The sequence below is a fragment of the Poromitra crassiceps genome (genome assembly GCF_964638095.1).
Source record: "Poromitra crassiceps genome assembly, chromosome: 5".
Taxonomy (NCBI): Eukaryota; Metazoa; Chordata; class Actinopteri; order Beryciformes; family Melamphaidae; genus Poromitra; species Poromitra crassiceps.
Window position 1 is genome coordinate 24846659 of NC_139642.1, and position 15883 is coordinate 24862541.

Consider the following 15883-nt stretch of genomic DNA (forward strand, 5'->3'; position numbering starts at 1 on the left):
TGGTACGGATCCCAGTAAAAATCACATCACATTTTGATTTGATTTTGTGTGTGAAAATGAAAAGGACGGCAGGCTGGCTCAGTGGTTAGCACTGTTGCCTCACAGCAAGAAGGTCCCAGGTCCTTTCTGTGTGGAGTTCGCATGTTCTACCCGTGTTCGTGTGGGTTAAGACTCCTGTCAGTGCCCCTGACAAAAGAACTGGAGTTGGTCCCCGGGCGCTGCACTGCAGCTGCCCACTGCTCCTATAGTTCTAGGAAGGTTCCTAGTAGAGGATGGGTCAAATGCAGAGGATGAATTTCCCCATGGGGATAAATAAAGGGTAACTTAACTTAATAACTTAACTTAGAAATACAAAAATCACTAAAATCGCATTGCATATCGCAATATCTCTCAGTACAATCGCAATATGATTTTTTTGGGCATAGCATGCAGCCCTAATACCTTCGCAAATCTGAGAGTGTGGCTCAATATGCAAATTAATCAGTTCATAAGCCATTTATTTGGGCATAAATCTTGCTAAAAAGGTGAATCAACAAGTTGTACATTTATAGCCAAGACTCAAACACGATACATCATAAAATAACATCCATAAAAGTTCACATTAAAACTCAAACAACCCAGACAAGTATGAAGAGCTTGAATCTCAAACTGAGCATGAAAACAGGTGAGACAGTTTTACAATTCATGCTGGAATCATGACACGGCACCTCTAATATATATAGAGAACTGAATATGTATGGAAATATATACAAGATTCTGTATAAATAGCATTTGAGTATAAGTGATCACAAATTATACTCTATCAAACCATTTATTTTCTATCAAAATATAAAGGATGTATCAAAAATATTCCACTACAGTAGACTACAAGTTTAATATAGCTTTTAGGATGTAGGCAATAAATTAGGCAAAACATATCTGGCTTGACACATACCTCCTTCACAATAAGACATTCTAAAGTGACACATTTAATAGAACAAGATATGAACGTACATGTATAGTGCGTGCGTGTGTGTATGTGCGTGTGTGTGTGTGTGTGTGTGTGTGTGTAATGATTTACCTGACAAAAATGTACCTGCTGTGGGCCAGTATGAACAGTATGAACAGGGAGAGAAGCTGATGAGACATCTAACCCACACCACAAATACTCAGGTCCAGGAATCTAATCTAAAATCTCACAACTCGTTGGTTTAAAAAGCACTGGGTTGAAATCTCCGGCTTTGTTAGGCAGAGATGGTTCAAATGATTGCCTGCAACCTGTTTTCTCATGTTAATGCTGGCGGCGTAAAAATTTGGATTGTCTCAATACAATTCATGGTATTTTTTTCCAATGGGATTCAGTCACCACAAATGACTTAAGATTGAAAGGTATGAGATTTGTTCCACCAACCAACTGAATTTACATTCGGTTTCATAAATTTGTATGGAATGATTGAATTTCTTGAAGTTGAAACGGATTACAGAAATTAAACTCATGATGCAAGTTTTTATCCTATTAAAAACATATTGCACTGAAAAGTCCTAGATATTTAGTTTTCTTGAAGAATTTAAAAGGATACAGGACTCTTCAGTTGTTCTGGCTTGACTTGGTGATCTACATTTAGACTTGGGACTTGTGCCTCAAGACGTGAGAGACTGACTCCCACATCACTAATAGAAAGTCCACTGCCTTTACCTCCATAGGGAAAAGTGAATGGGTGTGTGGCAGAGAAGAGATTAATTGAATCCAGCACTGCGAGTTTTCAACAGTCGATTTCAATTCAAAACCTCCCTTTCAAAAGGTCCAGATGTTGTGGTTACATCTCCCAACCAGCAGGGGTCTCTAGCACTGGGACTCAGCCATGCCTTCCTCCCTTGATGACCTCTTCTGTTGCATTTGGTACTCTTCCTCATAGTCTGAATCCTGGAGAGACGGGCAGAAAATGAGTCAGACAGACACACTTACATAGACAGATGAACACGCAGACACATACGACAACTGCTTTAGAAAAAAATCTATATTTTATCAACCCTCATGTCTTGTTGTCAGAAATAGACAGCATGTAAAATTTAGCATGTGAAGCAGATCTGGCAGACATGCCTTAATGAGATATTTATGGGTTGAAAGACTATGTAAGGTCAAATTAACGGTGGTGTACTGTACCATCAGATATGGGTCACAGCATGTGTTCCTCTTTTCGTTGGTCCTTGTCGGCTTGATGCCGTACTCCTCTCTGATGGAAGCACAATGGACCGGAATGTAGGTTAGCAATGACAATGAACATCACAAACCGGGTGAAAAGGCCTGCTTCTTAAATTGCGACAGCATTTACTGGGTCCCGATTGGGTTTGAATGTGGAAAAATAGCTTTAACTGCAGCTCTGCATCAAAGGACAAAGATCAGTAAGAAACAGTAAGGGTCTTAAATGTAAGTGTTAAAAGCTACTGGCTTGTCACAATGGCTGTATTACTTCAGATCAGTAAGATTAGTAAAAAAAAAAATGCAAGTCTTTCTATAGACTAATAGTGCAAGTTTGAACAATAATGACTGGCCTAATACTGAAGGTGGTTTGTCACACATTTCTAACGCTGGAGTAATCAAGTCAGGAGTAATAAACCATGTCACACAGACACACAGAGGCCCAGTGTATGCAGGGTGTGTCATACCAACCGCATACGTCACCAGATCTCATAGATGAGTTCCTCCTCTCTGGTTGAAGGTGTGCTAATCACTGAAATCACCTGCTGTAGTGATTGGTTGGAATGAAAACCTGCATTCACCCCGGCCCCGTGGGACTAGGTTGCCCTGCAGTATGTATTACAGAATAGCAATGGGTGGTAACCTAGCCCGGTAATGAATCAGCCAAAAGAGCCAATAGCAGCTGAAGTAGCCATTTGACATGAAACCCCAGGATTAACCATGAGCAAGCAGTTGATTTATTGTGTTAGATGATAGGGGGGGCAAACAATGCCACGCTAACAACAGCGTAGCCTAACTAAGATCCTAACAGGGCATTCACACCGTACGCCGAAGCAACGCTGAAGCCACAAGTTTAATTTCGGTGTCCTTGTTAACAGGCGAGGCCGTTCACACCAGCCGCGTGCGTGCCAGGCTCAAGCCATGCTGAAGCTGCGCTGAAGCGGTCGTTCAGGATTCTGTTCTATTTTCCAAGCGTGAAGCTGCCAGGCATGAAGTCAATGGAAGTTGTGGGGGCGGGGTCAAGGTGCTCCTTGTTTGACCGGTTTAGCGTGAGCTCAGCTTCAGCGTGGCTTTAGCTTCAGCTCTGCTTGTGTTAAGCGCCTGGTGTGAACAAAGGCTAATTGTAGGCTGTAGCACTGGACTCCAAACTGAGTGACACCAGCTCATAGATCCCCCTCTAGAGGCGGACGCAGCACAAATCAAAACCTCTCACTCAAACCTAAACCTCATTTAAACCTCATCAGTTGGGCAACACAGAACCACTCTGTAACTATCAGAGCCAATCATGACGATTATTACCCCCTTGGGACCCAGAGCACTGATTGGTTGTGTATATACTGACCCCTCGGTGACCTCTATGGGCGATCTGTAGGCCTTTGATTGGCGTGGCTGCTTGGTGGGACAGAACATCCGTCCAATCAGAACCAGGGTGATGAGAGCGGAGGGGAGGAGGACGAAAGCAAGGAGCACCGCCACGTCAGAGAAGCGTACGCTGGGCACTGGGGAGGGGGATATAATATAGTTATTAGACACACATTGACATGCTGTCTATAACCACAGATAATCATTCATACCTCCCACCCTAACAAAGACACTATCTTCACATATCTTACATTAGTTTGGTACTACTTAGTATAATGTACACTACGAATTCAAGGCATACAGATTTGTCATCTTATAAATGTAGGTATATTCTACGCTAGAAATAAAAACATGGGTAAACTCAATGTACAATAGGCGAGTTACCCTTCACTGCATGCCTGCTTCTTAACATTTACAGTTTCAGTCAGTGCAGCTAACGTCATAACCAGCTAACAAAAACACAAAATAGCCATTTAGATTTGTCTACTATCTAAAATGATGTGGCTTGGCTGGGAATGTACAAGCTGGCAACGAGCAGTGTTTGTAGTTTCACTCAGCTCTGCCTCGACATGTGTATCTAATGTGGTGGAAGATTGGTGGAATCCAGAGTAGACACCCTTGGCCAAACACGCACTCTTTGATCAAGTCTTTGCGTCACTTTCTTCAAGCATTTCCTGTTGAAAGGCAAGTGATATGAAACCGTAGATATTTGAGAAGGTACAGATTAACTTTCATCGGCTGAATTTGGCCAAGAGTGTTACGGATTTGTCCATTGTTATGTTGTACGCATTCAAGCGTGGAAGGTATGCTCACATCTCAGTAGTTTGAAGCATTTGGCGAAGGTCAGAAGATGATGTACATGTCTAAATCACACAGTCTTACCCTTGGGTGTGACGCTGAGCACAGTGTGTGAGGTGGGGGAGCCGTGGACGTCGGGTGGGTTCCTGACTGAGCACGTATAGGTGCCGTTATCGGCCAGCGTGGCGTTGATCAGGGCGATGGAGGCTTCGCCGCGCGCCGGGCTCCCCTGCCACCGGATACGCCCGTTGAACTGACCGTCGGTGGGAAGGAAAGCCCGGGACGAGAAGTGGAAGAACTGGAGGGGTTGAGAGAGTAATGAACACATGAGAGGAGGTAGAGTCCAGTCCATGAAACAGCATCTGCAATCGAAACGTACGCCGTTTCTAAAAAATAGATACTTTTTGAAGACACCAAGTTTTTGAATGCATACTTGAATTGGTTGTTTTTGTGTTTTATGCTGATTGCTTCACCGATGCGGTTTATTTTCCATGCTGTTTGCAATGGGTGTTGTAAAGGCAGTTTTTTGAATTAATAATTGATAGATTGTATTTGTATGAAATGGAGAAACAGAAGAAACGACCGTGTGGAGAGAACACGTGGGAGTATAAGAAGCGTGACAAGGGGAGGTGATCCAGGGTTCAGACAGAGGAGATCAACACAGAGCTGTCATTTATATTCCACCATGAATTCATGCAATATGTTGACTGCAAAGGTTGCAATTATTGCATGTATTAAAGTCTGTATTTACAATACACACAATCAATGCATACTTTTATACGAGGTAGTGAGGATGGACAGGTCAGCAGATTGGTCAATGGGAAAGAGAGAACATATTACGGTAAGTAGAACTATAAGAATGAAAAGTATTAAATACAGGAATACAGTAACAGGGTGTGTAAAATCACAGCAGCAAAGACAAAGAGCTTGACAAAGAAACGTGTGATTTAAAAATATAGATATGATGTTCAGTATGAAAATAAAATAAAATGTTTTAAATGTAAAATATTGAGATATAATATTCAATATCAGATATCATGTACGGTATGTATGTACAGTATGAATATGATGAAAACTATGGTATGTGCAAAATGTGTATGGTATTTGTATTATACACACAGTGTTTTTTCCCCCTCATGCAGCCTAAAGAAAGATTGGATAAAAAAAAATGCACATACGTTTAGAGAGGTTATTCACTATTGCAAGGATTACACACATTGGGAGCAATCAATATCAACAAGAATGATATCGTCTCCCTCTAAAATATGGCAAAAGCTCTCTACAGCAAACACAGAATCACCTGACTGAAGGATCACTAAACACTGCCTGAACTTGATGGTCTGACAGCTGCATTCTTAAGAGGACTGGCATAAATAAACCAAACCCAATCACTCCTCTCCCTCCCTCTCTCCCCGACGCAAACACAAACCACTTCCCTTCATCCATGGCTGAGCTGATCAGATCTGTGGAGCTGGCAGAGAGCTCAGCCTACACGAGAGCAGCGTGCGCTGACTGACTGACTGCATACAGAGAGCTCAGCCTACACGAGAGCAGCGTGCGCTGACTGACTGACTGACTGACTAGATACGAGTCTGTTCAATCTGAAAACAAACAGAAGAGCCACTGGTCCCCCTGGAGCTCAGTGAGGCACTGCCAACGTGGGGGGTGTGTTTCCTACTGGGACCACCTACAGTTAGTACACTTAAAAAGGCTAAAGGCTCTTCAGATTAAAAGCTTCCACCAAATGACATGTCGGCCATTAGCAACTGTGTTTAACAAATAATGTTCGACATCATTCTAAGAGGTTTATTTTTAACTCATTTTTTAATTCAGCAGAATTCAATTGACCAACCACATTAATGTCATCCAATCAGCTCCTGCTGATATTTGATTGAATATTCTCTCTCTCTCTCTCTCTCTCTCTCTCTCTCTCTCTCTCTCTCTCTCTCTCTCTCTCTCTCTCTCTCTCTCTCTCTCTCTCTCTCTCTCTCTCTCTCTCTCTCTCTCTCTCTCTCTCTCTCTCTCTCTCTCTCTCTCTCTCTCTCATCAAGACTGAGGTAATTATATGCAGGAACCACTGAAGCGCCGCAGCAATTCAGACTGACACGAAAGCCTTAGCTGCAAAAATTATATTTCTGATGGAGCTTTTCAAATGCTTATTCACGGCCTTTCCCGGTGCTGATAAACGACCAGGGGACAGACAGGCCAATAAATCATCCAAAAACTCTTAATGAAATTGGACGGAGAGTAAATGAAGCCTTTAGAAAATAGAAATTAGAAACTTTGCAGACTTGGATCCGTCTGTGGGGCCGTATCAAGAGAACGTCACGCATGACTTATCTGCACAAGCTAGTTTGGGCTAGTGCAAGAAAGGCATGGAGATTGTTGGCATGGACGGGCCAACCACAGGTAGTAGCTAGTCGACACACCCTTTGATGTAATACCAGGCTCTCTGCAGAGTGAGACACACATGCGGTAGACGTCACACTTCCTTCCTACACACTTGGAGACCCAGCTACTACATCTTCATGACTAAACCAAACAGCACTCCATATCTGCGGAGCCACAGAACATTAGCCCTCACTTAACTCTGAGTGCTCCTATAGGAAGGCTATACGGTTACCACGACCACACTCTATGGATTTCCACGGTCCAAATGCAATTACACACAACCACACTTGATGGCTATCTTCACGTCCAAATGGAGCTGCTCAAAAGATGTGGTGGATTTGAGTGGATTGACTGCTCCGACTGGACCCGGCTCGGAGGACTGAGTGCAATCATGGGTCAGGACGTATACATCTATGTGCATTTAGAACAAGACCACGATACCACCATAGAGGAAGAGGGATTGAGGGCACTGTCCGGTCCCCGCCTGAGGTTTCCTTTTGCTGGGGTTAAGATGCAAGGGTCAGGAGGAGGGGGGGGGGGGGGGCGTGTTGTGGGCACTGGAGGAAGGCGAGTGCGTAAAATCTGGACATAAGAGTCAATGAATGCTGATGCAGCACTCTTGTTGGTACACAGCCAAATCAAAGCTAAAGTTGAGGCGAGTTTGTCTTAGCTTGTCAAGTGTGTACTTCTATCTATCTATATATGAAATTGAGTATGTGGGTGATATTTACGTTTGTTTGGATGTTTCAATTCTGTTTCCGGTCACAGCTACGCCGTTTCAAGTGCGATCGGGCTGAAACTTTCAGGGGGTGTGAAGGGCCCCAGTGCGGGTGACCTGACGGAGCTGGATTTTTTAATTAAGCTAATTAGCTGATGATGTGATGTCATCAGTGAGGTCATCAGTGATGTCATAAGGGCGCACACACACCCACAAGGAGGCATTGTGACAAGACTGGTCAGTGATGTCATAGTGACATCAGTGATGATGGAGCCGGATCTTCGATGTGATGTCATCAGTGACGATGTCATCAGTGATGAGTCAGCAAACTGTCTGTTTTAGCCTTTGTCCCACTGATGCCGTCATAGACATTGTACAGTCTTATGACATAACTGATGACATCATCAGTGGTATCACTCAAGGCAACAGCCTGTGTTTCAAGGCTATGACATCAGTAATGATGTCACAATGAAATTGATGTCATCGTGACCTATTTATAGAAGAATCATCAACTTGAACTCCTCAGAAAAGGACTATGACTCCTTAGAAAAAGCAAACTTCATGGGTCAGGGGAGCTACTGACCCAAAGGGCAGAACAGCTGCTGGGACAGGCGAGGACGAGCTACGGGCGAGGCCGCGCAGCGACCGAGCCTAGGCATCGAGCGCGCAAGATGCCTACTAGTAGGGAAAAGTTCCCTATAAAGTCATACCATTGTAGCACATGTGTGGGCGGAGCAGCTCAGAAACCAAGACTAGTCAAGCTGGTAAGTAAAATGAGTAAAACGTTGTTTGCACAGCATGACAAATGGAAGTCATGTGATGTGCCCTCAACAATGAATACAGTCTGTGTGAACAGTAAGGAAAAATTCAGTGATACAATAGATACCACGACCATACAATGCATTATGCTTTGAAACCTGATAATGTGCTTCTCAAGATTTGCTACACTAAGTTCTGTAAAAAATAAAATACTATAGGAATATTGTAGGAATACTATAGGAATAGTGTAGATCCCTATTGCCAAATACAATTATCTCCTACTAGACAGGACAGGACTAGGCAAGGTACGCTTTGCAAGCAAAATATTTCTTTGTGCAAAAAAGAATTCTTGCTCACCGTGTGTGCTTCACCCCCGCTGCTACAACTCCATGCTAGGAGAAACACTGATAGAACAAAGCTCAAATATGCCAAAATCAATTATACTTCTGATTGAAAAGCCATTCATCCATTGCCAGGTTAAATGTAAGACTCCTCACGCTTTTTAGCCCATGTTTTTTAAACACGTTTTCCCCATTTAATAAATGGAAAAATTATTTTATGGTGGTTTCCCTCTAATAGTGGAAAACACCCTTAAATCTTCTCCTGAAGGTGAAACATTTTAAGGAAAACATAGGCACAAGATTTAAGGGTGTTTTGAGCAGCCGATTCTATTTTATGGACACCTTAACTCGCACTCAAAGGAAAATCTTAACTCAAGGTGTTTTGTGCAACCGGCCCCTGGGGTTCCCAAATTTAAGAATGCTGTGGCCCACTTTGAAATCTGAAAATCTTCCAGGGGCCCACCCAACCCTTTAATCACAACTCTGATCAACACACAAGACTAAGATGATGTATTTCCCTAAATGTTTTTTATATTATATCTTTTTATTTCATTAACAGAGCATGTGAACTTGGGCATAAGGGAAATTCATAATCCATCCAAAAACATTTTGGCAAAATACCCAAAAGCAGATTGCCAACATTTTCTCCCCCCTTCCTCATCAGAAGTATTTGCATGCATAACACTTGTTGAAATAGTTTTCCCTTGCCCAAATTTATGTTTATTTATGTTTGGAGCGTTATTTAGCCCCCTCCCTGACAAGCTAGCATATTATGCTTGGTACCAATGGATGCCTTACGTCTTCTAGTTTCTTCTGATAACAGGATCTCCTCTGTAGCTTTAGAAATGACCCTGCTACAGCCATTTGATTGCCTGCGAAAATCGGGAGTGTTGGCTTGGCAGACCACTCCGGCCCACCTGCAGTACCTCCACTTGCCCACACTTTGGGAATCATTGTTCTAGACCAGTGGTTCCCAACCTTTTCCAACTCAGGGCCCACTTTTATGTCTCAAAAATTTTCGCGGCCCACCTCCGACCCCATAAATACAAAGGCCATATAATGCGTTCTCAGAGCACTTTTTTATTGAAAATTGAACATAAAGGACTGAACTGAATACAGGAGAAACATGTTGGAAGCTCCACAGTCACTAACACAGCACCTGTAACATGTTGCAACACCTTCAGTATTACAGTTTTCAAGGAGCTGTCCACACACACACACACATGCACACACACACACACACAGACACACACACACACACACACACACACACACACACACACACTCACACACACACACACACACACACACACACACACCAATCATTCAAGGAGCTGTCCATCAGCACCACACAGATGTCAGAAATGACAAGCAAGGGGCTGTCTGTAACAGGCTAATTAACAAATGATTAATAAATAACGGTATCCTTCAATGGAAAAATGCATTCTCATAACAATTTGACATCCAATATCAGATCCAAACAAAATCCAAATATCAGAAGAAAGCCCATTAAATCGATAGGGTTACAAATAAACACAAACCCAATATAAAGATGATGTAAAGATGAAACTTCAATTCAAGCAAAAGCAATAACATCAAAGAAACAAAAATCATACTTTTTCAAGTATGATTTTTCAAAATCTTAAAAAAAAAAAATTGAAAAAAAAAAAATTTTTTTTTTTTTTTTTCAAAAATCATACTTTTTTGGAAATGATTTGGAGGCCCACTTGCAATACCTTCGCGGCCCACCAGGGGGCCGCGGCCCACAGGTTGGGAATCACTGTTCTAGACTAACACTTCCAGTTGGAACCATGCTAGCAACAACATTCAACTAGTGCTCTGCTTCTTTGTGTTATTTAGTAATTAGTAATCTACTTTCCACAGTATATGGGATTATATTATATCAAATCTCAGAATGCCAACTTGATACTTGTGTCCTTGTGGATAACGTTCTTTCCAAGTTGTCTTGGAAAGAACAACCTTCAATCGGAGCACACAGAACATCTTTACATTTTGACATGGACTGTGAGCTTCGATTAAAACACGCAGCAGGTAGCTCACCAGGTAGCACGCGTACCACGAAGGGTCGGTCCTTCGCGGGGCCGACCCAGGTTCGAATCCGACCCGCGGTCCTTTGGCGCATGTCCTCCCCTCTCTCTCTCTCTCTCCCCCCACCTTCCCTGTCTGCCTACTGTCCTATCTAAAAATCAAACAAAAAAGACTAAACGCCCCAAAAAATAATCTTAAACACACCCAGGTGCTCATTTTATGAGCCGATTCAACCAGCTCTAGATTATAGACCATAGCGCCGTCTTGCAATGAATCTCAGGGCTTCACATTCATTCTCATCGGCCAAGTCACCATCTGATGCATCCTCAGACGCCAGCTAAGCATTTTGGGATCTTTATCTGTCCTTGGCAGTTTTTTATTTTTTATTATTATTATTATTATTTTGAATTGCACTTCATTCGATAATACATCAAATACATCAAGGGGGATGCAAGAACATACAAGACAGCATATTATTGACAGAGACTTGCACTGATGATTCACACTGATTTGGAGTGTGAACATCTTATGCTCTGAATATGACTCCGCACACCGATGGCACTGAGGCAACTTCCTGCGTGCTTACCGGGTGATGCATTTTCTGACTGTGGCTCTGTTAGCGTGTACCGTACTCACCGTCTGCGGTGGCCCCCCGCTCTGCGGCCTGTAGGCCCAGTCCACTGACATCCTGCTAGTCGGCCTGCTGGTGGAGGCGAAGGTGCAGGACAACGTGACGGCGTCCCCTTTGGAGGCATGCAGCTCTGCTGGAGAACTCACTGTGATGGAGGAGACCGGGGAGGGGACTGGAGGGGAGAGAGCGTAGGAAGGAAGGAGGAGAGAATTAGAGAATCCGACAGGCCTGCTCCCCATCTGCCTGTCAAGGCCTTTCTACTGCAGAAAATAGGCGGGCCCGCTATGTTCCAGCATCTCTCTGTAGATGTGTTCCATCGTTATCTCTTCTCTCAGAACACCAAGGCAGCCAAGCTGTGGCGTTCTGTGTGAAGAAGAGAGGCTGAATCAATGTCATCACATTACCCGAATAATGTACAGGAGTTTTATTCATAGGCTTCGACTGAAGTCCATAATAACTTGTGAAGGAGAGAGGAGTAGAGGTAACTGAAAGCCAAATGATGATGTTTAAAACCAACAAAACCTCCTATTGTTCTCATCAATCCCTCCTCGTGGCACCATTTCCGCCAACCAGAGTGCATGCGTTAGTGTTAATGATATGTTTGGCATATCCCACATCTATTGCGCCCACACACCAGTGTGTTCAGTAAACATAGGCCTACTATGGCATACAAGAAAAAGTAACATCTTTCAACAGTGGGCCGCCATCATATTGTTTTCATCTTACATGACCCTAGCATGATGAAACACTGGCTATATTTTTATATCAACACCCCAGCAGAGAGGCTCAAACATTCTCTGTATTTTGGGCACAAACGAAACACAAAATCCTTCTCCATTTCAAAGCAAAGGCCTCAGATCACCTTCTCTCCCAGGGCGAGGTGAAAATCGTCAAATATTTCCAATCTTAGATTGACTCCGCTGGTTCCATCAAAGAACCCAAACAGCCGTGTGATAAGGACCATGTTTACCCAACACACACACAAAGCAGTGTGAGGGATTTCATACCATCAGTCTGCATCATCTGCAAAGAAGACCTCGGGGTGAGCAGGTCGACAACATTCAAGTTATCTGTGCATAAAAGTGGAAATCAATTGTGAGGAACGTTGAAAGCTGAACCGCTCGTGAACCTGAAGGCATCACAGATGTTGACATTCTAGTAATTGGCGAGTGGACGGGAAAGTTGGCAGCGCACGTTGACGTGTCAGCCAAAACCTGAAACCTGGCGGATGCATCCTGGAACAACAGCATGTATTGACATTGGAGATGTAAGAGGAAAAAATAGCATGTACAGTAGGGCTATTAGTCAGCAGGAAGCTAACAATGTGTTGGTTTCCCGCATTCATGTGACCCTAGCATCTGCAAATCAAGACCACAGAGATGTTCGTAAATGGACTGTGTTTTGGCAAGACAAAAGCCTTCTCCATTTCTTTGGAAGTTCTGGCCTGCGTTTGTCTAAGAGCCAGAGGATGCCTCAACTTGTGACGTGTCTCTCAATCTTTCATAAGCCCATTTAGGGTTTCATGTCTCTACCTGCACGTGCACAGTTTTGTTGTTTTTGTGTTGTCTGCTTAGGCTATGTTTAAAAAAAAATGCAAATAAATAAATAATTAAATCTTTCATTCCCTTCCCTCAGCAAAAGGTCAGATGTCAGAGTAAAAGGTCAAACAGAGGCTGGCAGCAAAGTAAGTCTGGTCTACTACGGTCCTTGGTCCTGAATGATCTGCAAGCCAATCTCAAACAAACTCCAGACCCTTATTTCTTTAAATGATTTTAAACTTAGAATAAAGGAAGTGGTTAACTGTTGGCTGCACTTGCTTCAACTAACATGTAAACACACAACGAAATATTGCTGCCCTTTTCTTCACTGTATTATAACTTTTCGTTGTACATACATTTTGTTGTATAGCATGCCTGCATTGTGACTATGTTGCCCAGCTGTTATGTGCTTTGTTGTAACTATTGTAGCTATGTTGTGACTTAACGCTGTCCTGTTATATATGTTGTTTTTTTTGTATCACATCTATTGTTTGTGACTTGATCTTGTCATGTTATGTTTTTATGCTGCTGACCTTGCAAAAGAGGTTTTCATAATGTGACTTCCTAGTTAAATACAGGTTATATACAACTGCACGGTTCAGATATGTTACAGGATGCTATTTGGCATATTGCTCTCCACTTGTCAGGAGCCCTCAGGCTTTTAACACACTGCTGTCATCAGCTGTGGCCTGTGATTGTAGGCCATCTCTGCCTAATGCCCATAATAACGAATAACACTCTCGTTTTCCTACAGGGACGTGTCTGCGGTCAATAACGAGTTAAATAACGCTAGTGACCTTATGGAAGTCTTCGGGTCTTCTTTCGTTGACCCTTCAAAACAGAACACTAATCGTTTTCTCCCTTGGGCTTGGAGTATCCTCCCACGTTAGGTTAGCGTTATCGGGTGACTATGAAAATGAGGAGTGACTTGTGAAAGGTGTAACAGCTAGGCTATGGCATTATTATTCAAAATACAAAAAACATCGTTCAAAATAACTAGCTATGACTTTGATCGTCCACATTGGCAGTGGGCTAGACATATTGTCTGCTGGGTCAAATATGAACGTCAAGTTAAATGAGATCTAAGAGGATACTTTTATCATTTTCAACTTGATGTTGAAACATTTAAGCGGAGCTCAGGCCTGTGTAGGCTAGCGCGCTACTCACCTAAACAAGCGATCAAATACAGCAACAAAAGCACATTCAGGGGGGTATTCCTGTGGCGTAGTCGACACATGGTGGAAGTGAAAAGAGGCACATGAAAAGCGTGACCATAAATCCCCGCGAGTTGAGTCAAAGTTTGGGTAATTCGCCGTCCATGTTGTGTCATGACTCGGTGCGTCGCTCCTCTCGTCCTGTAGCTCTGCGCTCTGGCTGCCTACCTGACAAACAGGTGGATCAGGAAGTGACAGAGCTGTCGGACCTCAGCAGCCAACAAGATCAATAACGTTATGATTATGATTATGACTGGAGCTCGCATGAATGAAGAAATACAATGACCATCAGTCATCCTAACAACACAGATACTATTAGTTGTATTAACCAAACTCCAGCGGTATGCCCATATATAGCCCCTTTCGGGACTTGTGTAACCTCTAATGTTGTTTACTGTAGGTTATCTTATGCCTATCATCACTAATAAAATTATATTCCACTATAGGATATTGCTTGACACCGTGATGTAGCCTATTACTGTAATTTTTGGAAATTAGAATAATTCATTTGCAAAAACAGTTAAAATTCCATTCTTAAGATTGATAAACAACACTTGTTTGATGCTCCCTGGAGTGCACATAAAATGGTCACCGCATGATTTAGGCCTATATGAAAATGAAAAATGTTTTAATTACGATTCATGATCAAAATATACAAAAAATATATAATAATTACATTATGAATACATCAAAATTGTCTCCTCTGGAGCTACTGTCACTGTAAATTCATTATTGAATACCACACAAAACATAAATATTCTAAATAGATGGACCCTAGTTTATTGCAGTGTTTGCTATTATAGGCCTACTTAACAGAATTCCAGTGAAACCCACAGTCAGTAGCCTATTCTTTGCTATCTTCATTTGGTCTAAAGCTCTCCTATGAAGAAATAATAGCAGCACTTCTCAGAGCAATGTTACAAAACACTTTCTATATGAATTCATTCAATTACAGCTGGGGACAATAATGCATGATTCAATTGCAGTTGAGAAGTATCCAAGCTGGATCACCGTAGGAAATTGACTTGCCAAGTTGTCATTATACTGCCATCTTCATGACCTCATATGACCCCTCTGTGTGAAAGCCTGGGGCTCATATACGCATCCCTTATCTCCCCAGCCAGCCTCTCTCCTCCATGTGGGAGCAGCCTGATATTTTGAGATGTGGGCTATTCTGTCCCCAAGCTCCTGTCTTTAGCTGTGTAATGTAATTATCTCTAATGAGACATGGTATTTGTTTGTCTAGCATTTGCTAGTTCAAAATTTTAACTGCTGTAATGCACTGTTATCTCTCCCTCCCCATGTTTCTGAGCCCTTTGAAGTGTACACTATGCCTTTATTTGGTCCTGATTGTCAGTTACATCTGGTCTGCCGAGAGTCTTTCCTAAATTCTGACAAGAGAAAAGCTGTAGTTTCGTGATATAACTTCATCAAAACATTTTATGACACATCGGAGGATTATGCAATTTGAAGATTGAATAACAGGGTCCTGTTCTTCCCTGAACTACATTGTGTTTGTATCAGTCATGATAATACCATCATCTGATTCAGTCTTTGACAGAGTCACATGGTGGCTACAGCTGGGATATTCCACAAAATGTTTAAATGGGCATGAAAAAGTTGATTTAATAAGGAAATAATCACATGCCTTCTAAGAGGCAAATAGAATTGCACAAACTCATTTGGTTTGATAGTTATATAACGAGTATGAGGCGGGCACTTAGTGTTACTGCTTCCGAAATGGATTACAATGAAAAGAACAATAATCATTTTCGATGAGCCAGCAGGCTTACAGAACATGACTGGGAAATAGGCTATCGTTTATATATAATGAATGTGGATTGTTAGGAATTCAAATGATAACAAATACAAGAATTATAGTTACATTATTAATTTACTATGT

At 42.4% G+C, this 15883-nt stretch overlaps 1 protein-coding gene across 1 annotated transcript; it reads right to left on the bottom strand.

The window, feature by feature from the left end:
• Positions 1-480: 480 nt before the first annotated feature.
• mpzl3 (myelin protein zero-like 3) lies at positions 481-14124 on the bottom strand. Its single transcript, XM_083637971.1, has 6 exons — positions 13934-14124; positions 11234-11400; positions 4424-4637; positions 3522-3678; positions 2144-2213; positions 481-1903 (listed from the first exon to the last, which is right to left on the bottom strand). Exons 1-6 carry the CDS (start codon positions 14094-14096, stop codon positions 1823-1825), a joined length of 852 nt encoding a protein of 283 aa, XP_083494097.1. The 5' UTR covers positions 14097-14124; the 3' UTR covers positions 481-1822.
• Between the last annotated feature and the right edge of the window lie 1759 nt (positions 14125-15883).

What these genes read in the sequence shown, in the direction of transcription:
- mpzl3 (XM_083637971.1), bottom strand. Translation starts at nt 14,096, where the DNA reads ATGACACAACATGGACGGCGAATTACCCAAACTTTGACTCAACTCGCG. An exon ending in GTATTTGATCGCTTGTTTAG is followed by an intron (nt 11,401 to 13,933) that starts GTGAGTAGCGCG and finishes TCTCCCCTCCAG; the next exon opens with TCCCCTCCCCGGTCTCCTCC. An exon ending in GCGGGGGGCCACCGCAGACG is followed by an intron (nt 4,638 to 11,233) that starts GTGAGTACGGTA and finishes CAACCCCTCCAG; the next exon opens with TTCTTCCACTTCTCGTCCCG.